Genomic DNA, 20,456 nt, shown 5'->3' with positions numbered 1-20,456 from the left:
TTGCATAAATAAGCTGTTTTGAATAAGTTGTTTTGCATAAATAAGTTGTTTTGAATAAGTTGTTTTTTAAAATAAAATCGGAATAAGCTGTTTTGTATAAATAAGCTGTTTTGAATAAGCTGTTTTGAACAAATAAGCTGTTTTGCATATATAAGCTGTTTTGAATAAGCGGTTTTAAAAAAAGTGATCCTAATAAGTTGTTTTGAATAAGCTGTTTTGCATAAATAAGCTATTTTGAATAAGTTGGTTCTTAAAATTAATCGGAATAAGTTGTTTTGTATAAATAAGCTGTTTTGAATAAGCTGTTTTGCACAAATAAGCTGTTTTGTATAAATAAGTTGTTTTGAATAAGCTGTTTTGCACAAATAAGCTCTTTTGTATAAATAAGTTGTTTCGAATAAGCTGTTTTGCATAAATAAGCTGTTTTGAATAAGTTGTTTTGCATAAATATGTTGTTTTGCATAAATAAGTTGTTTTGAATAAGTTGTTTTTTTAAAATGAAATCAGAATATGTTGTTTTGTATAAATAAGCTGTTTTGAATAAGTTGTTTTGCACAAATAAGCTGTTTTGTATAAATAAGTTGTTTTGAATAAGTTGTTTTGCACAAATAAGCTATTTTGTATAAATAAGTTGTTTCGAATAAGCTGTTTTGCATAAATAAGCTGTTTTGAATAAGTTGTTTTGCATAAATATGTTGTTTTGCATAAATAAGTTGTTTTGAATAAGTTGTTTTTTAAAATGAAATCGGAATAAGCTGTTTTGTATAAATAAGCTGTTTTGAATAAGCTGTTTTGAACAAATAAGCTGTTTTGCATAAATAAGTTGTTTTGAATAAGCGGTTTTAAAAAAAGTGATCCTAATAAGTTGTTTCGAATAAGTTGTTTTGCATAAATAAGCTATTTTGAATAAGTTGGTTTTTAAAATTAATCGGAATAAGCTGTTTTGCATAAATAAGTTGTTTTGAATAAGCGGTTTTTAAAAAATCATTCTAATAAGTTGTTTTGCATAAATAAACTATTTCGAATAAGCTATTTTGCATAAATAAATTGTTAAGAAAAAAATTATAATATGAAGCTTTATTAGGCCCACAAACAAATAGATTTTATAGTGGACCCAAATAATTCTTTTCACTTGGGGTGTAGAAAGCAATTATGTTGGGTGTAGAAAGCAATTATGCACGGTGCATAAGGATCTCCTTATGCACCATAACTTTTGCCACCCCGCACACCCAACCCCCTCCCATTCTCTGTATATCTAGGGGATTGAATCTCGCACCATTCTCCCCCTTGTATGGATCGTATTTCCAACTCTAAAAATTCACAATACTACATCTGTCAATGAATTAAAAATAGTGCACGTGACATGGACAACAATTATTGCAGGAAGAAAGGCCAACAAAATGATCCAAAAATAAGTTTAAATATTTGTTGGCACAGCAACTGAACGCGTTTTCTGTCTATCCATGATTTAAAAAATGGCTGTATCACAAATCTGATTCAATCTACAGCCTAAGATATAAATAATTTCATTTGTGACTTACCTGGGGTGGCATTTAACATGGGAAAGGTTAATCCTTTCCCACCATGGGACAATTGATTTTTATGGTGAGATTGAAGAGGAATACTGATCTTACTATAGTCTACCCACGCTCTATTTTTTGTACTTGTCTTCAACCTCTCATCCATGACAACTCAAAGAACTCTTTCTTCCAACCTCACCAATCAAAATTCTTCCCGATTTCATTCTTTCACCCTTTCACTTTTTTTTAAAGATTCCTTCTTTTTCAATTTCATCGCCCAAAACAATAAACCCATTTTGCAGCTAACTAAAGTTGCAAAAAGAGAAAGACTGAACCTTCGCCATGCAATTCTTCTTCAAGCTCAGTGATTTCTAGCAACAAAATACCATGAAAATAACCCATAAAAAATAAAATCTCAGCACCATTACCCCCTTCACCTTCTCATGATGTTTCGAATTAGTTTGAACCGAAATTCCTCATATTGAGATTTTTTTTTCTGGGTTGTACCAAAAGTTCAATGACTTTGAAGAATTTTGATTGGTGAGGTTGGAAGAATTCTTTAGGTTGTTATCAGGAAGGAAAGGTTGAAGACAAGAGAAAAAAGAAATAATCTAGTGTTAGAAGTGTATGATGAGATTGTGTTCTCAAATTAATCTAGGCTTAAATGTACTTTTGGCCCCCTATGTTTCAAATAGTTGCGATTTTGGCCCCCTAAGAAAAAAAATGGATATTTTGACCCCCTATGTTTTGGCCCTCTTTTGATTTGCTGATTTTGACCAGTCAACGCCCATGTGTCAAGTCACTTAGCTGAGGTGGCATGTAATTATTATTTAAAATTAAAAGAAAATTATTTTTGCAATTAAAAAAATAAAAAAAGGATGGAATATATAGAAACATCACGTGACCTCCTCCAAGCCATCCTTTTGTTGCCCAAGCAGGAATTAGATCGCACTTGTTCAATAAAAGCACCATGTGTTTCTGCTTGCAATTTTCTTTCAAATGCTTCTCTATCAGCTTCTGCAGCCGTACCAGAAGCATGCTTCTCTTCGAAAGCATCTTGAGAACCATCAGCTTTCTTAGCTAAAGACTCATAATCAGAAGCCAAAAGACTTGGACGCTTTCTTTTAGTCTTAGGTCCAAATGCATCCGAAAAAGGCTCTCTATCAAGAAGATGAACCCTCGATTGCTTCTGATAATCATTGAGAAGCGACAAAGGCAAATTCTTCCCCTTAAGAATAATATTGTAATTACTTGCACTATGCTTCGCCATTTCTTCTCTGAAAAACTCAAGCTCTTTCTGATTCACAACACGAGTATTCCCGAACCATTGACGATCGGGTTTGATTCTGGCGGATGAAAGATCTTTGGATTGAAACTCATTACTCAAGACATGACCCTTACGGTTACGAACGGGTCAGGTTTTGTACATCTTGAGACGGAGGACGGTGGCGGCGAAGCGCTTCTCGGTCTTGGAGTCATTGCTCCGGTTGGCGTCGTTGGAGTGCTTTGGTTTACCGGAGAGGTTAACGTTTCGCTCTTTCTTCTTCGCCATTGCAGAGAGACGAAGAATGGCCGCAAGGTGGAATTAGCAGCATCTTCGCCATTGCAGAGAGACGTGATGTTTCTATATATTTCATCCTTTTTTTATTTTTTTTAATTGCCAAAATAATTTTCTTTTAATTTTTAAATAATAATTACACACATGTATGCCACCTCAGCTAAGTGACTTGACACATGGACGTTGACTGATCAAAATCAGCAAATCAAAAGAGGGTCAAAACATAGGGGGTCAAAATATCCATTTTTTTTGTTAGGGGGCTAAAATTGCAACTATTTAAAACATAGGGGGCCAAAAGTGCATTTAAGCCATTAATCTAATGGCTAAAGTAAACTTTCCCATGGTGGGAAGGTTTTATACTTTCCCATGTTAAATGTCACCTACATTTGGAGTATTATTAAGATAAGATAAGATAATAAAAGGAAGTGTACCAAGTAATACACCCATTTGAAGCAATATTTGATTTATTTCATTTGTCACTTACATTGGAGTAATTCTTTTTCACATCTAACTAGAGTTTTTTTTTTTAAATAACTTAGTTCATTTAAATAATTATAAGTACGAATACAAGTGGGTACATCGGTGAAAATGTGAAGACTAATATTAGACGTGGTCGCTCTAGACTCATATGTTAAATTTACTATCAATGAGAGCATCCACAATGGAGACTTTCACATTTGAGGTCTTAAATGGGTCCCACATAGACACATCATTTTTTTTATTATTTTTTAATAATAGTACTTAATAGGTACTTGACCACTCCAATGGAGATCTTCTATCAAAAGGTCTAAATGGGTCACACCAATAACTATTTATTAATGAGAAACAACAAAAACAATTCATATAATGATTATTTTATTGAAAAGTGGTGTGGGGTCCACTTAAGATTGAGGGTCTTAAGTTAGACCCTGGGTCTTAAGAGACACCCTTATTTTTTTTTCCACATTGGGGTACCAATGAGGTACCGGATCTTAAATGGTAAAGACCCTACCAATATGGATGCTCTCATTGATACTCCCTCCGTCCCATATTACTTGACCTATTTAGAATATTTGCAATATTCATATAACATGCTTTGACTTTATTTTTCTACTAATATATAAAAACAAAATATAGCATATAAGATGTTGTTAGATTCGTCTCGATTAATATTTTCAAAATATCAAATTTTTGTAATTTTTTCTAGTAGATTATTAAAGAAATTTAAGTTTAAAATTGTGCATTGGCATACGTGACAGAGTCAACTAGGTCAAGTAATATGGGACGGAGGGAGTAGTAAATTTAACATAAGAGTTTGTGAAGAAAAAAAAAACCATGTAAATCGCGAATAATAGCTCCAAACTTCGTGATGTTGTTCCCTTTGCTTTTAAACTTCGAAGCTACCGTTTGAGAGACAACCTCAAAATCCACATTACTCGATCCTAGTTCTTTCACCCAAAACAACGCATGAGGTAGACCAATTGCTTGGCCTTCAACCACATCAATACAAAGCGAAAAACCATTCCGTCCTTGCTAGAACCAATCTACCTATAAATAACTAGAGATTTAATCATCAATATGGGAGTATTTTGTCTGTCTCCTTCAAATAGCTATAGTAATTCATCTGATCCTTATTATAAGAAACATTTGAATTTTTAGGTTCATTGATTAAGTAATGTATCTGGTCTATATTAATAACAAGATACATCGATTATTCAATTAATCTAAAAAGTCAAATATTTTTTACAATAAGGACCGGAGGGAGTATCAAGTTAAATTATGAATTTATGATACTTATATTTGGCTAGATTTAATTGTCAAACCCAATTCTACTAAAGGGGAATTTATGAAAAATGTGATGGAAAAGTGTCATGTGGATGGGGAACATGAGGATCGCAACGGGCATATGATATTTGTTCTTAATTTTAAGAAACTTAAATCCCTTCATCCTAAAATAAATGTCATTTTTACAGTAGTATAATTTATTCTTTCAAAGTCATTATACTTCAATTTATGTTTATTACATAAACTATTATTTAAGGATAATTCTTTGAAATTGTTATATTTATAAGAATTTTTTAATCTGTGTGAAATTTTTCTTTAAACTGACATGAATTACTACACCGTAATTCTTTTTATTTTTTAATAATTTAAAGATTTTTTTTTTTGCATTTTGGTCAAAATTATATGTAATGGAGACCATTTTTTAAAAAAAAATATTAATTAATTGTTTGATTTTTTTTTTATTCTCTTATGTTAATTAAAAACTCACCAATAAAAAAAATCACATAATATCAATGCTTTTAAATGTTCTTCTTTGATCTTCATAATTAGACCTCTTAAAAGTACTCCATCTGTTCTAATTTTATATGTCGTTCTAACAAAATATGCTTATTCCAAATTACATGGCATTTGTCCTGAATTATATGTCATTTTACAATAATAATGAAAAATTAATCATGTTTTTTCTATTATACTTTTTACTATTTATTATTCTACTAATACTAATGAAGAACATTTTTGTAAAGTGATTCATAGTTTCTTTTCTCCCAATAATATCAACTACATTTCTTAATTGATGAGAAACCTTTTAAAGTGACATAATTTGACAAGGATGAAATATTATTTTAGGTCACTCAATCAATTATTTCGATACCAAAGTTAATTACTACAACAACTGACCAGAACATACATAAAATACAAATTGTAACCTGGATCTGGTGCTGATCAATGAAGACCACTCACTGTGGAGTGTTGGTGGACAAATATTACACAATCCTATCTTTTTTTTTTTTAAGTAATCTATAGGCTAGAATTCATTTTTTTTTAAGGTGAATAGGTGGGGTGTCCGAGGTTTGAACCCCGACCCCTGCATAAAACAATGCATGTTCCTACCAACTGAGCTATGCTCATGGGGACACACAATCCTATCTTTAGTACTAATGATTACTTCTCAGTCATATTATCAATTTTCCATGCCTTGGATACAATATAGTAAACCAAAATTCATAATACATCTAATCTAATACTGCTTACACTAATGCATGTATTATGCACTTAACACATTCAATTGATGTGCCAGCTGCCTTGGAACTCTATAATGCAAATATAAAATTGCATACAATTATTAACATTATTAATTGATAATTGCACCAAACAGTGGCACTTGAGTGATTTACAATTGAAACAAGGGCATAATACAAATGATCCAACTATAAAAGAAGTGTCACCCAAGTTTGAGCATTGAAACAAAATCTTCCACTATGCTTTCTATTACTCGCTTGTTTTCTTCCAATCCTATTTTTGTCTAATAACAAAGTAGTATTCAAGAGTTTTTTACTTTTTATTTTACTCAAAGTAGTATTCAAGAGTTATATCATAGTGTTTTTGGTCTATTAAGGTTCAAATGGGTATAACAGAAGCATTTTCCAAATTTGTAGTTGAATTTTTACAAGCATTCAAAAACTCATCACCACCAAACTCAATGCCTCATCATGATCACCTTGATCAAAATCATCAACATAATATGCTGAAGCTCGACGAAAGGATGATTCGAGCTCTTGTTACTGTCTTTGGAATGGAAACAAATGGAAGAATCAAGAAGGAAAATGCTAGGCAAGTGGTGGAGAAGCTTGGTTTGATCTATGGTTCTGATCAAAAGGAGAACAAAGCCTTCCAAGATGATGATGAAGAAGAAGTGGTTGTTGAAGAGGTGCTTGGTGAATTGGAAGATATGTCAAAGAGAAGTGAGTTATTGCTTGAAGCTTTCAAAATATTTGATGAGGATGGTGATGGATATATAGATGCAATGGAGTTGAAGAGAGTGCTTGATTGCTTGGGTTTGGATAAAGGTTGGGATATGAATACAATTGAAAGGATGGTTAAGGTTGTTGATTTGAACTTTGATGGAAAAGTTGATTTTGGTGAGTTTGAATTGATGATGGGATAGTACTTTACCAGTTTGTTCATTCCTTGATTTTAGGGTAATGTAATAATAATTATTGATCCCTCAACTGTAAACTATTAAATTAAGTTAAATTAAATTGGTTTGATCTATACACATCATTCTCGTGTGTATCTCCAACAATCAGTGCATGTCAATGAAATCATTTTCTTTTATTTTAGAAATTACACGTTTTTAATTTGACATGTATAACATCATAGCTTTGTTTTGGTAATTTAGCAGCATATAAACGAAAATATAAAACAATAAGATAGTTGAGGTTTTGTAACAAGGATAAGATCTGAGCAAGTTTGATGAAACTTTGCCTGATGATTCCTGCCAGGTGTTTGGCACATGAATTCACTGAATGGGTGCAAATATTAATTAATAATAATTGTAATTAGACATAAATGAAGAACAAACATTACAGAGTAGCATTCATCATGGTATTGCTGTTATCAACTCTAATTTTAATAGGGAAATATCAGCCACACATAATCTTTCATGGCACTGTATTGAATGGTATTGTATGACAAAGTGAGAGGTTAATTTTCTCACAGTGAATTACTATGAGAAATACACAGTCACAGAGTAATCAACAAGTCCTTTTTATACAAAACGTTCAACATGAGCACACACTATATTGATACAATAACTTAATCTACTAATGAAATACACAAGATACGACATAATATAAAATTTGATGTAGTGATCAAGTGAAACCCTTAATTAAGGCCAAATATTTACACAACTCATAGCATTGCTTAGGACCCCATTGTCGACGACATCATTGTAAGGCACGTCCAAGTTTCCAAACCCAGCAAGATTCGAATTGTGCACGCCAACCGCAACACCACCGTATGAGGCACTATTATTTCCCTGCAGGACATTGATGGTTGGCGAAACATGTGGCATGCGGCGAATACTGGTAGTCATGTTGAGTTGTGGTGTTGTGCTCATTTGACGTTGATTATGAAGAAACTGATTGTTTAGTGATGTGGTGAAAGAACTTCTAGTGACCATATCCTCAGCTAACTTCACCTATTATAACAGCATATGTAAATGAATTTCTTCAGTCATTGATATTTATTTTTGTATGCATAATTATAGAATAAACTCACTGTATACCTTAGCTCTCAAAGCTTCTACATCTGATTTTAGCACTCGGTTATTTGTATCAGCCTCATGAAATTGTTGACTAGTATCCATAAACTGTTTGTATAGTGTTGCATTTTCCAGTGTCAGTTTTTCAACCTGAGAGATCAAAATTCAAATGGGAAGAAAGTGATTACTACTTATGCTGTTTAGCTGTTATACATCTCACAAAAGATCATGCTTCAATTGAAATAGTAGGCTTCCTAGAATTTTCTCTCAGAATTAACTAACTTTCAAAATCCTGCATGAGATATCAAATTGTGTAACCTACCTACAATTTCAGAAACTAAATTAGTGACTTCCAAAACATTGATTAGTTACCTGAGACTCAAGTTCAGACAAATGTGCTTGTTTTCTCCACCTTGACCTCTTGGCTGACTCACAATTAGAAACCCTTCTGAAACCATGTCACGAATCATTATATCATCATTTGAAAACCACATATAATAAGAAGTGTTGTATTTAAAGTGCTTTAATTTGACAGAAATACCTTCTATGGCGTTTCATATCAAGTTTATTTGTAATTTGTTCACAATGACCTGATTCATTATCCTCGTCGGATGGATCAGATGAACCACTTGATGTCCCTTTGATATTATTCTCTTTGTTGTTTGGTTTATTAGCTGAAACTGGGCTTCCAACTGCTCCATATGCAATTCAATCCAAAATGTCAAACTACATGTATGAGGAATGTTGAGATGTGTAGGAAATAATGACTAGTTAATAAACCATACATACCAGTGCCATAAATAGATGGCTGAGAATCAATAGTAGCACTGATGGTGGAATGTTTGGGAGTGAAGTTTTGGGAGTCTGTTAGTCCACCACAAGTTGAAAATGAACTCACAACATCCTGCTATTCAATCATGAAAAGGTTACATAAGCTGGAACTTTACAACATTTTAATCAAATTCTAAAATAAATTCTTCTTAAGGGCTGTTGTTACATCAATCTCTCTGTTTTTACCCTTCACATGGATGTTACAAAGTATCACTTCATCAAATCACATAGGTCGACATACTTAAGAAAAAAATAGAAAGAGCAAATAATTAAATAATTTTTTTGTGACTAAAGCAAATAACTAAATAATGTGTATTTTTAAAATAATTTATGCCTCTACATAAATGATGTGCTCAAATGTTTTTGACCAACCATATAGTATTTTTTGTTGTTGGTGCAACCATGTAGTATCTTTTAAAGTTTCCATATACATTTTTCAAGTTGAGTTGGAACAAGTTTAGACAGTTTGAAAAAAAAAAAGTTTAGACCGTCTTACAATCTGTCTCTATATTGCTCAAATTTGTAGTAAAATACACTACTGAATACTGATAGCGTGTTTTTGGTAAACCTCCTGCATGAGAAATTGTCTCAAATTTATGAAATATAAATCCTCTTCATTTCTTAAAAAAAAAAAGGCCAAATACCTCCCTGGGTCCTTTAAGTTTCATGTTTGTAACAGATAGGTCCTTTAAGTTTTTTAGATAACAGATAGGTCCTTTAAGTTTCTAAGGTTTCAGATAGGTCCTTTAAGTTTCGAGTTTGTTTCAGATATGTCCTTCATATCAACTCCGTTAAGGATCTATCTGAAACTTTAGAAACTTAAAGGACCTATCTGTTACCTAAAAAACTTAAAGGACCTATCTGTTACAAACATGAAACTTAAAGGATCCAGGGAGGTATTTGGCCAAAAAAAAAAAATAGAAAGTTTTGTTATTAATACTTTGAGCGTATAATAATTCAACTAGTACAAAAAAAAAGAGTATATTTTTACATCTGTAAAAAAAAGTTTATTTTTACATAAAAACTTTAGTAATAGAGCTCTCAATTTCATTTGATAGATGGAGAAGATTCTTATTCAAATTGGTCTTGGCCTGTACCTTTATATTAATTTCGATACCCTACTAGTAGTTTATAGTTTTTTTGTTTTGTTTTTGCGCCTAGTCTTGAAGTATTCATTCGACGAAATTAATAGTTTTACACTGTGGATCAATTATGTGTAATCGTTGGATTATTAATATTTGAATTTCATTTTTTTTTTTGAGGGATTTGACTTTAATTATAACTTCTTATAAAGTCACATGTATAATAGTAGTATATTGTGATTTACCGACCGTGTAAAACTTTCTCTATTAACAATATATCAAAATCAAACTCTTGTTTCTTTTTTTTTTTGTCCTTAAAAATCAAACTCTTTTTCCTAACGAGATTAATTATATTAATTACAAAAGATGGTGAAGATAGTTCTACCAAAAAAATGATAAACCTAGTAAATAATAAGACACTAAATTGTTAGTTATAGCTTATAAGTGTACTTCTTTCTACATGACAATAACTAAGACTCGTTTGCTTTAAAAAAAACAACGACCGGTTTACGTTAGGAGTGCATTTCTTATTTCATTTGATAAAATTTATGTTTATTTTAAGTTGAAGATGAAAGATTTTAAAATTTGTTTGATTAAATTGAAGATGAAAGATTTGCGTAACAAATAATTGTGATAAGAATGCGTTTTCAAAAGTAATAAGAACAATTTTTTGACATTTTCAAAATTTCTTAAAATGCTAGATCTATTTCAAACTTATAAAGTATTTGACAAAATTTTACATATACCTTTTTTATTTTGAAATTTAACCCTCCCCCTCTCTCCCTACCTCACACTCCCTCCTCTCTATCTCTCCCCCTTCATAACAATTGTTATATTCTACGTAAAATATGTTAATTTTTTTTTAGGAAATGTAAAGTATCTTATATATTATATAACCATTCTCTCGTGGATCATTTTTATTGGTCTCACATCATGTTGACAAAATTACACACAATTCTTCAAATGTAACTTAGGACTTTCACAATGTTTTAAGTTCTAAAACTTATAAATTGATTGGTATCTCTTCTGCACTAACCAGAGATATAAACGTTGATTAATATTATAGTTCTTTGCCAATAAATTCATTTTCCTTTATTCATTTGAAGAGTCATGGGTGTAGCAGACTCTTTTTCATTTGAGGGAAATATTTGTACGACTATAGCTTGGAAATTAGTACTAGTCTTCTTTATAATTCTAAGTTCCACCAATCCAACGGCTGCTTGAATTTAAAGTAAACCGAATGCAAAGAATATTAATCTTGTGTAGGATTCGATTCCCACCACTAATATTATACTAATAATCTTAATTAAGAAATCAAGACAAGATTCTTGGTGCTGGAACTGTACTACGAATTGAAGACATTGGGGGGTCCAACTCCAAAAGAGAGCAAGACAGCATTAAAAAAAGGCCCACACCCCCAAAGTCATGCGTTCACACTAGTTTACTCAAATAAAAAGCAGTCTACACATCACCCACCAAGTCTTTTGCTCACAAAAAATCTTCATAAGGAAGCAACCCACATCCCTACTTTAGGTTTTCGTTCAACATGATGACCTTTTTCACTTCCCCTCTTTTAACTCCCCAATATGTCCACAAACATTTTTTTTTATTTTTTAAGCAAAATTTCCAATACCTCCCTTTCTCTCATATATCTCAATCCCAAATTATCAGCCAAGAAACTGATGTATTTGATTTGAAATTTGTATCAAATACGTAAGTTTTTTGACAAATTTTTACTTATATATAATTTGGAACACTGTTATAAATGATTTCAAAAACAATTAACTCATTTTATTATCCAACTTACTAAACAAATAGAGTTAAATTTATAGGAAAAATCGTCACTTTTATTTTATTTTATTTCAAGACATGGTAGTTCTAAAGCTAAAGTTTGTTCTTGTTATTTCCGGTTAAGTAAGCGTTGAGCGATCCTCACCCAAACTGCATGGTAGGATTCCACGTCATCAGACGTGGCAAAAAATTACTTTCAGTTTCAGAAATAAGAAACAAAAATTGATCAATCACTGAGAGAGAAAGAAAGAGAGAAGAGTTTACCGGTAGGAGAGTTTGGAAAGCGGCGGAGCAAACTCCGGTCATGAATGCCTCCGTATCGGCAAGACTTGGATACCGAAACTCGTAATCGAGATTCAAAAACTCATCAAGATCAGATTCCGTTGTTGCCATCGCTCGCCGGAGAAGAGAGAAAACTTAAACAGTGGTGAGAATAGAGAAAATGGGAAAAGGGAGTGAGGTTAGGAGCTTCAAGGGTATAAATAGAATATATTATGCACACGTACGTGCGATTATTAGTACGTAGTATTACTTTAGGGAAAATGAAATTAAATTGGGCGGCACATGACGTTAAAATATGTCAGAAGAAATTATTTAAATTACGAAAGTAGCCTACCACTAATTATAATATATATGAACCCTATGATGATGTCATGGGGTTTTGCTGCAATGCAATATGGACCGTTTATCACCGAATCTGTCAAATGAGAATCTCTTGTGAACTGACACATCTAAATTTTACCCCTAAAAAAAATTCCTATTTAATTTTGTTATTTATATTTTCTTAAAATAAATAGATTGAATATTTTCTTTGCAGAAAAAGACCCTATAGAGATTCAATCACATGAATTAATTTAACAATGTAAAGAGACAAAAATATTTTTTTAAAAAAAAAGTAATAATTCACCACATTCTTACTTGGGACCATTTTTTTTCTTCTTTCAATTCAAACATATAATTCTCAAAATTCTAGCGTGCGTGAGGAATGAGCACTTGTTTTTGTCCTTTTTGCTACATCAACTATTTCCCGTGTGTTTGGTTGTGTAATGGGGCAAATTGATTTTGATAGAACTTATTTTGGTCAAAAGTAGTTTTGATAGTGTGTGAAAATCAATTCTAGGATCAAAAGTTACAAGGAATGCTAGCAACATTCTCTTTTGAACACTCTCTCTAGCACTCACTCTTTTATTGGGTAAAATCAATGTATCTCCCATCAGTTTATGTGGGTTCCATTTTCAATGTGTAGGTCTCACACTGATTTCACCCAATAAAAGAATGAGTGCTAAAGAGAGTGTTCAAAAGAGAGTGTTGCTAGCATTTCTCAAAACTACAAATCATAGCTTTAAGTGGAATCAATTTTGAAGACATAATCAATTCTAGTCAACAGAAACCAAACACGTCCATAATCAATTCTAATCCCTCAAAAATTGGAACCACACATACATGAACTCATTGATCACAGGTCTACACGGTAGAAAAGCAGCATGGCACCTTGATAGTTGAGATTACGTACCCACCACAAAACCTGTTTCAGCCGTGAAGCAGAGGATCTTTGATAGTATCTTGTCTTGTATAAGCAGCCAATAATTTTAAAAAATCACAATATGAAATGGCAAGATAGTAGTGATCAGCTTCAATTCAACTCGACGTCAGCGTAAAAATCATTTATAATGAAATTACGCACCCACTAAACTGATATGCAATTGCCCCATGGATCGATTAATGCTACAACACTACTCAATCTAGATGTTTGTATAGTTTAATTACCACTAATTCATTTTATTTTATTAAAGCAATGATGACAACTTTGTTTCTATTTCTGAATTTATCGATTGCTTATTCTGGCCATTAATTTGACTATCAATATTTAATTTGTCCAGTGGTGATGGAGTTTCATTCTCTAAAAAATTCCAAAAAAAAAATCACCAATTCAAGTTCATAAGTGCTCCTACTCTTTCTTGTCAAATAAATTAATAAAATCGCATCAACTCTTTTCCAATATATACTAGAAAGTGAGAAATTCTAATTATATATCATGCCTAGTAATATGAGTTTACATGCATGCATCCATCACCACTTGTAGTTTGTCACATTCCCTTTTTTTTTAGAAAAGTTTGTCACATTCCTTTGTTATTTTTATTTGACATGACTATAGTCTTATACTTAAGATTGATTACATATCATGTCGACAAGCATGATATACAATTTAATTTAATTCATAATATAAAACTTATTGCTTAAGTTAAGGCTGCACGGAGAGGTCAAATATACTATAATTGATTGATACTCTTGCGAAATTTCAATCCGTACGTAAATAATACTATATAGTAGAATACAACTCAAAAAAGTAACTACACGATCTCATAACTTTCGTTCTTTGTTTTTTTCTATGAAATAAAGCACGTCGATTCATAAACGAAACATTTGGTGCCATTTGCAAAGTATAAAAAGGATATTTAAATTAAATGAAATTAAAGCATGTTTACTATAGTTGGCAGTCACAATCTCAATCATGCAAAACCTCACATTCTTGACTACAAATCAAAGAGAGATGAACCAAGACACAATAGGCAGGTGTTTGTACAATTAATTAAGATATATAGCAACCAACCAATTAGATGCGGTCCAAATTCCATGCCCAACAAGACCGTAGGAATTAACTTTTACTTTAGGTAAAGCATGAAAGGCATATTTCATGTGTCTTGATTCGACTTACCAATTCTCTTAAGTTTTCTTTCTCTTATGTGTTATCAATCTCACCATTAATCGTGTGTTTGGTTATGCGGTGACGGGAATTGATTTTGGTTGAATTGATTTTATAAAATTGATTATGGTTAAAAGTGAGTTGAATGAAAAATGATTTATGTTTGGATACCTTTATGATAGAAGTGATTTGTATGAAATATATTGTTTGGATATTTTGTGTTAAAATTGCTTTTCGTTGTGTAAATGACCAAAATGGGTTTCTTATATGGTGCATTTAAAATAGATTTCATTTTTTAAAAAAAGATTTCATTTATTTTCTTTTGCAAATTTCATTTCCATTTTTAGTTAGTTATTTTTTTTTTACACATTTTTAGTTTTTTTTAATGAACATTTTTAGTTAGTTATTTAATTTTACCTTTCATTATTAATTATACAACTGTATAGACTTTTTCTATAAACTATTGGGCCGATTAAAAATGCTTTTTGATGGGCTTCATGGAGCAAGAAAACAAAAGAGTCCGAAAACCACTATTTCCTCCCACGATAGTGTCTTCTTCTGTTCTTCAACTTTGTTTTTGAGATCTCTGCAACATAATAAAAAACCTTCACAGCAACAAAAAAATCACGCAGACAACAATCAGCAGTGAGATGGAGCCATAGATTTCGTAGGTAGGTTAAAGGATTTGTCAAATATAAAAAAGTATGTGAAATGAAAAGATGAAACTCAAGGGCAAAAGAGACAGTCGGTACCATGTACTTTCACGGCAGAGAAACTCGATTTCTAGAAGCTAGGAATAGCAGCTTCTCTAAAAATCGATTCTGAAGATGGAAACGTACGATGGCGGTGGAGTGACGGCAGAGAACCAAACATGTTGAACCCACGTTTGATGGGTAGGACGCGCTTTTGATTGTTTTCACCGGGTATCCAAACACAGACTAAATAAAAAAATGTGAGATGAGTTATTAATATAAAAGTGAGAGTAAAAAATCAATGATGTTGATAATACATGATAGAGAAGAAAAAAAACCGAGAGAATCCATTCCCACTTATCCATAATATACAACAATGAGACTTTGAGTGTGTGCTAACTTTAACAGTTATTTGAACATTATTCTCCCCATATTTTTACTTCAAAATCATTAATAACCATTCATGTCCAAAGTTATTCAAAAGCTCATTTTATTTAGAAATCAATGCAAAACAGTTTAATAGAACTTGAGACATGTATAGTATATTTCAATTTTTCACAGTTTCAATTTCGAAAAACCTTTCTAAGATGCAGCAGTGGCATGGATACTTTAATATAGTCAAATTATTTATTTATGAGTCATGAATGTATTAGGAAAATAATTATTTAAATATCATACTGCAAAAGCAGGAGAGGGTTCAAAGTTATAGAGAAATCATATTAGAGAATTAGAAAAGTGTAAGACAAACTTATTTAATAAAAATTAAGTGTGGTTTTGAGCTCTAAGATCAAAGAAAATAGACCCCTAAAACCTCTTACATGTACAATTTTTTAAATATGAAAAGGATCACCATTATGGACCAGAAGAGAAGAAGTGGGGAAGGTGGCATCTGCAAATATTGAGGAGGTGTTTTGAGCAATTAAAAGTGGATTACTTAAGGTGGAAGTTGTGTTTTTTTGTTTTGTTTTTGGTTTTCTTAAAGTAATGGAGTTTGATTTGGACAAGCACCGATCCAAAGCAAAAAGTTGGCACCATATGTACATGCTTTATGGGTTGTGTTAAGAAAGCAGGTTAACCCTCGCTTTCTCTCAAAGTTTAAAGGTAACTATAGCTACGTTTACATTATTTGTTTAGTTGCTAACTTCACTTTTTCCCTCATAATCATCACGCAATGCCTAACTTTGTACAATAGATAAATGACTTAATTGCACTTTTGGCCCCCTATCTTTCCAAAACTTGCGGTTACAACCCCCTAACTAATTTAAATACAAAACAGCCCCCTAAGTATTGAATCTTTGGCAGTTTTGGCCCCCAACGCTGACGTGGCACCCTAAATGAGGTGTCACGTGTCATTTTTTTATTTCTTTTTGGCCTTGGGGGCCAAAAGTCAAATATTCAATACTTAGGGGGCTGTTTTGTATTTAAATTAGTTAGGGGACTGTAACCGCAAGTTCTGGAAAGATAGGGGGCCAAAAGTGCAATTAAGCCTAGATAAATCACACCACCTTGAAAAAATTCAAACATATATGCGAGATTTTGTCTTGTGATGTATTTGATGGGGACACATCAGGGAGCAATGTATGTGGGAAACAAACAAGGTTTCTTAATTTTTATGAGCTAACAACTATATATAAACTTTCTCTCAAAAAAAAAAAAACTATATATAAACTTAACAAAAAAAAACTATAATTTTTTTTTATCAATAATGAGGTTTTAAAGCATACAAATTGGTATGTTAGTGTCTGTCTCCCACACTAGTTTACTTAAATAATAATGAGGTTTTAAAGATATATGAACCATAACTCACTTAGTGTGTGTTTGGCAACACGTTTTCAGTAGCCAAACGTGCTTTTACTTTTTCAAACGCGGTTTCCAGATTTGTTTTGTTGTTTGGGTGAATGAAAAGTGCTTCTAGAAAACTTGGTTTTGATCTCAAAACGCCAGTTGTGCTGAAGCTGGTATTCCTAGCTTCTGCGTCTCACAGAATCGATTCTGCAACAAATAAGCTTTATTTTCCAGCTTTGCCCCTTTGATTGCCATTTGCAGTTCATAACGACCTGTTTCATGTTACAAGTTGCAGCCGCAGTGTTCTTTTCATGTTCTTTAGGTTAGAGATAAAGCACTAATTGGGCTCCTTTATATTTTCTCACACAACCCGGCCCATTAATTTAAGTGAACAAACTGATTTTTTATTTTTTTTATCAAATAATAACCGTTTTGCTTCTTATGCAGCCCTTTTTTATTCTTTTTGACAAAAAATTTTGTTACATTATTCTTATATATTGTATTAGAAATAATAAGTTCAATTGATCAAAAGAATATTAAAAATTTAAAATAACTCTTATGAATAAATATTATTTTCAAATGAATTTGTGAACCAATAAAAACTTATTTATGATTTTACATAAGTTGAAATAATTATAAAAACAAGAATGAGATATTTTGTTTTAAATATAATTAAAAGGATAATTTGGTCATTACACATTCAAAATCAATTTTCATTCAAACTATTCAAACAACATCTACTCATAAGAATCACTTCTATTAAAGTGTATCCAAACATCCTGACCAAAAAAAAAAAAAGTGTATCCAAACATAATCAATTCACATTCAACTCACTTTTAACCAAAATCAATTCTCTCAAACTCAATTTTATCAAAATCAATTCTCCCCACCGCCATACCAAACACACACTTAAACATTCATAATAAATTAACAAATTAATCTCTCTAAATAAATTAATAAATTACTCAGTTGGTAGATATAGTACATTATACAGGAACCGAGGTTCAAATCCTAAATTCTCCACTTACTCATCTTAAAAAGTGAATTTCTAATTAAAAAACTTAAATTGAATGAGGGAAAGAGAATAAAAGAAAAAGAGAAGGAGAATATTGTCATCTAATAAACAAGAAAAACTGATTAAATAGAATAGTTGTGTTATTTAAACATCAAAATAATAACACGTTGTATATGTGTATCTCTGTATCTTTTTCTTTTTCTTTTTCATTTACATCTTACACACATTTTAAAAATAAACATAAACTCCAAATAATATTATATTTGGCATCAAAATTTGATGACAATATCATTCTCTTAGTAGAAAGATGATTAGTGTTGTGATAAGATTCAAGTTTGCATATATTATGCAATATCTTTATCAACTGAGCTAAATTCATAAGGATCTTCAAACTCTTTTTCTATCCCTAAATTAAGATAAAGGAAGAAAGGGGAACTTTTTATTTTATTTCTACAACTTTCAACACAGTTTCTTAAACAACATTATATCTTTATTCTCACTTTCCAACCAACTAAATACCAAAAAAGAGAAGACATTTCTATCTCATATATCAAATAATAAAAAAATCATTATCTTTTTTGGTCTTTTTCTTACTCCCTAAGTTACTTCTCTAACATTTCTCTCTATACGCATTTTCTTCGCCAACTTAAAAATATAGTGATATTTAATCTACAGATATAAAGACATCTTTTTTTTTAGACGAGATATAAAGACATCTTAGTTAAGATATGTGAGCAAGAGATAATAAGATGAATAAATTGTCAAGTATTTTTATTTTAGGAAAGTTGATTTTTGAATACGTGACACCTTGTTCCTACAGTTTTTAATGTAATGTTTTTTTGTTAGTTAGATGATTATCGAATGAATTGTATATATTGAAATCACTTTTGCGATAACTTTTTCGAGTTGTCAAAATAGCCTATGATGTATTGGCATAGTGTTTTAAAGTTTTTCTTTTTTTAAATTTTGTTTTACAAAAAATATCCCTATATATGGAGGATTGTCAAAATAGTTGTGCAAAATAGATGTTCAAATATCATTTCTTTTATCGAATATATCTTTTCTTCCATTACTCGTTTTAGACATTGAAATTAACAGTGGGAGACATAATCAAGAATAACTTCTTCTTTTTTTCAAGTAATAAAAGTAATGTTTAATTATTGTATATTGAAAGACTATAATTATTTATTTTTTTGACTAAATATCATATCGAAAGACCAAAATGACAATTTCGCCGATAACAATTGGGCATATGAAAGTTAATCATATGGCTAATTATTTACCTGAGTTTGGTCTATCTTTAAAATTCGGAAAATTAGGGGTCTTTGAGAAGTGGGGGTTGGGGGAAGAAATTGCTAAAATTGAGATATGGAAGCTTAGCTAGGCCCATTGTGAATCTGCGTTAGGTATGAGCCCAATAGCCATCAAATTTTATATATAAATGAATATTACTTTTTCAACAGTTCGGATTATATAATCCGAAATGTATCAGCACAAATTCTAAACATGTTTGTAACATGAATTGTCATTTTATGGACAATATTAATCTTCCTAACTCTCATCCTTCTGTTTTGTGTCATTGCTACATGTTCTTAGTCAAAAATCGAGTTTTTGGGCTACTTGATCGAATTGCTCCGAAACTTCCCCAAAAAATCATAAAAAAAATCAATGATCAAGACTCCCTAGAATGGACTTCTTACGGGACTCCGGCCCTCAAAATCCAAAATTCCATCGTTTAGACTCATTTTTTTTCATATTCTCAAAAAAATCCGAAATTTTTTTTGCATTAGTTTTATTTAATTTTTATAATTTTTTGGTGGTATTTTTATGATTTTATTTGACAGGATTTTAACATTTTTTTACTTTATTTTTTGTTGTTTTTTAAAGCAAAATTCAAAATTGCTGAAATGTTAGAGATTTTGATTGCATAAGCATATTTCAGATTATTAAATCCGAACTAGTGAAACATGAATTCAAATTATGAAATCCGATTGCACGAGGGCATTTTCGAAAAATTTACGGGGTGCGCTAGTCATGGGTGGTAATAATCTATATAAAATGAAAATCCATTTGCAACTTTCTTATATTTTGTTGAAATGACCAAAATAATTGTCGTAAAAATATGAAACGATAGAAAGAAAAAAAAAATATCGATGAAATGATATTTCATTTGTTGATAATTATCTCGTAAGAGTTTAAGATCATTGAAATTTTACTTAATAGCTTGGTCCTATAAGCAGGGGAAATATGCGATGATTGTTCGATAAGCCCCTTTAGATTGCTTCACTTTTTTTTTTTTAAACATCAATCGGCAGTTACAATTCAATCGGAGTTTACACAAAAACAAGTCAATCGGTAGTCACGGGTATGTGAACAATCATAATAGGTTTAAGATGGTCCACAACAACCAACAGGTTATCGATTCCTTGCTCCAAAGAAAGAGTTTACAGAT

At 31.3% G+C, this 20,456-nt stretch overlaps 2 protein-coding genes and 1 pseudogene across 5 annotated transcripts; 1 reads left to right on the top strand and 2 right to left on the bottom strand.

Annotated features, from left to right (window-relative positions):
• Positions 1-2,364: 2,364 nt before the first annotated feature.
• LOC146942654 (nuclear/nucleolar GTPase 2 pseudogene) lies at positions 2,365-3,232 on the bottom strand (annotated as a pseudogene).
• Positions 3,233-6,308: 3,076 nt separating this feature from the next.
• On the top strand, positions 6,309-7,122 carry LOC146942653 (calmodulin-like protein 3). The gene has a single exon (XM_085756717.1). The coding sequence runs from the start codon at positions 6,464-6,466 to the stop codon at positions 7,004-7,006; it is 543 nt and encodes a 180-aa protein (XP_085612843.1). The 5' UTR covers positions 6,309-6,463; the 3' UTR covers positions 7,007-7,122.
• A 346-nt stretch (positions 7,123-7,468) lies between these two features.
• Positions 7,469-12,262, bottom strand: LOC146942652 (bZIP transcription factor RISBZ4-like). Of its 4 annotated transcripts, none has more exons than XM_085756712.1 (6): positions 12,073-12,262; positions 8,894-9,011; positions 8,646-8,796; positions 8,477-8,552; positions 8,129-8,254; positions 7,469-8,041 (listed from the first exon to the last, which is right to left on the bottom strand). In XM_085756712.1, the coding sequence occupies exons 1-6, from the start codon at positions 12,199-12,201 to the stop codon at positions 7,730-7,732; spliced, it is 912 nt and encodes a 303-aa protein (XP_085612838.1). In that variant the 5' UTR covers positions 12,202-12,262; the 3' UTR covers positions 7,469-7,729. The 4 variants fall into 4 exon arrangements, with proteins under 4 accessions (XP_085612838.1, XP_085612841.1, XP_085612839.1 ...); XM_085756715.1 differs by having other exon boundaries at positions 8,477-8,549; XM_085756713.1 differs by having other exon boundaries at positions 8,894-9,008.
• Positions 12,263-20,456: the final 8,194 nt, after the last annotated feature.

Source organism: Medicago sativa, chromosome 3, assembly GCF_051527215.1.
Source record: "Medicago sativa cultivar Bolivia chromosome 3, Bolivia_mono, whole genome shotgun sequence".
Lineage (NCBI taxonomy): Eukaryota > Viridiplantae > Streptophyta > Magnoliopsida > Fabales > Fabaceae > Medicago > Medicago sativa.
This window is presented reverse-complemented; position numbering and strand designations above follow the sequence as displayed.

Excerpts from the sequence above, each read along its gene's own strand:
- LOC146942653 (XM_085756717.1), top strand. The coding sequence starts at position 6,464 with ATGGGTATAACAGAAGCATTTTCCAAATTTGTAGTTGAATTTTTACAA.
- LOC146942652 (XM_085756712.1), bottom strand. The coding sequence starts at position 12,201 with ATGGCAACAACGGAATCTGATCTTGATGAGTTTTTGAATCTCGATTAC. Across the intron at positions 8,553-8,645 it reads GATATGAAACGCCATAGAAG|AAGGGTTTCTAATTGTGAGT; the intron begins GTATTTCTGTCA and ends ACATGGTTTCAG. Across the intron at positions 8,255-8,476 it reads TGTCTGAACTTGAGTCTCAG|GTTGAAAAACTGACACTGGA; the intron begins GTAACTAATCAA and ends TTGATCTCTCAG.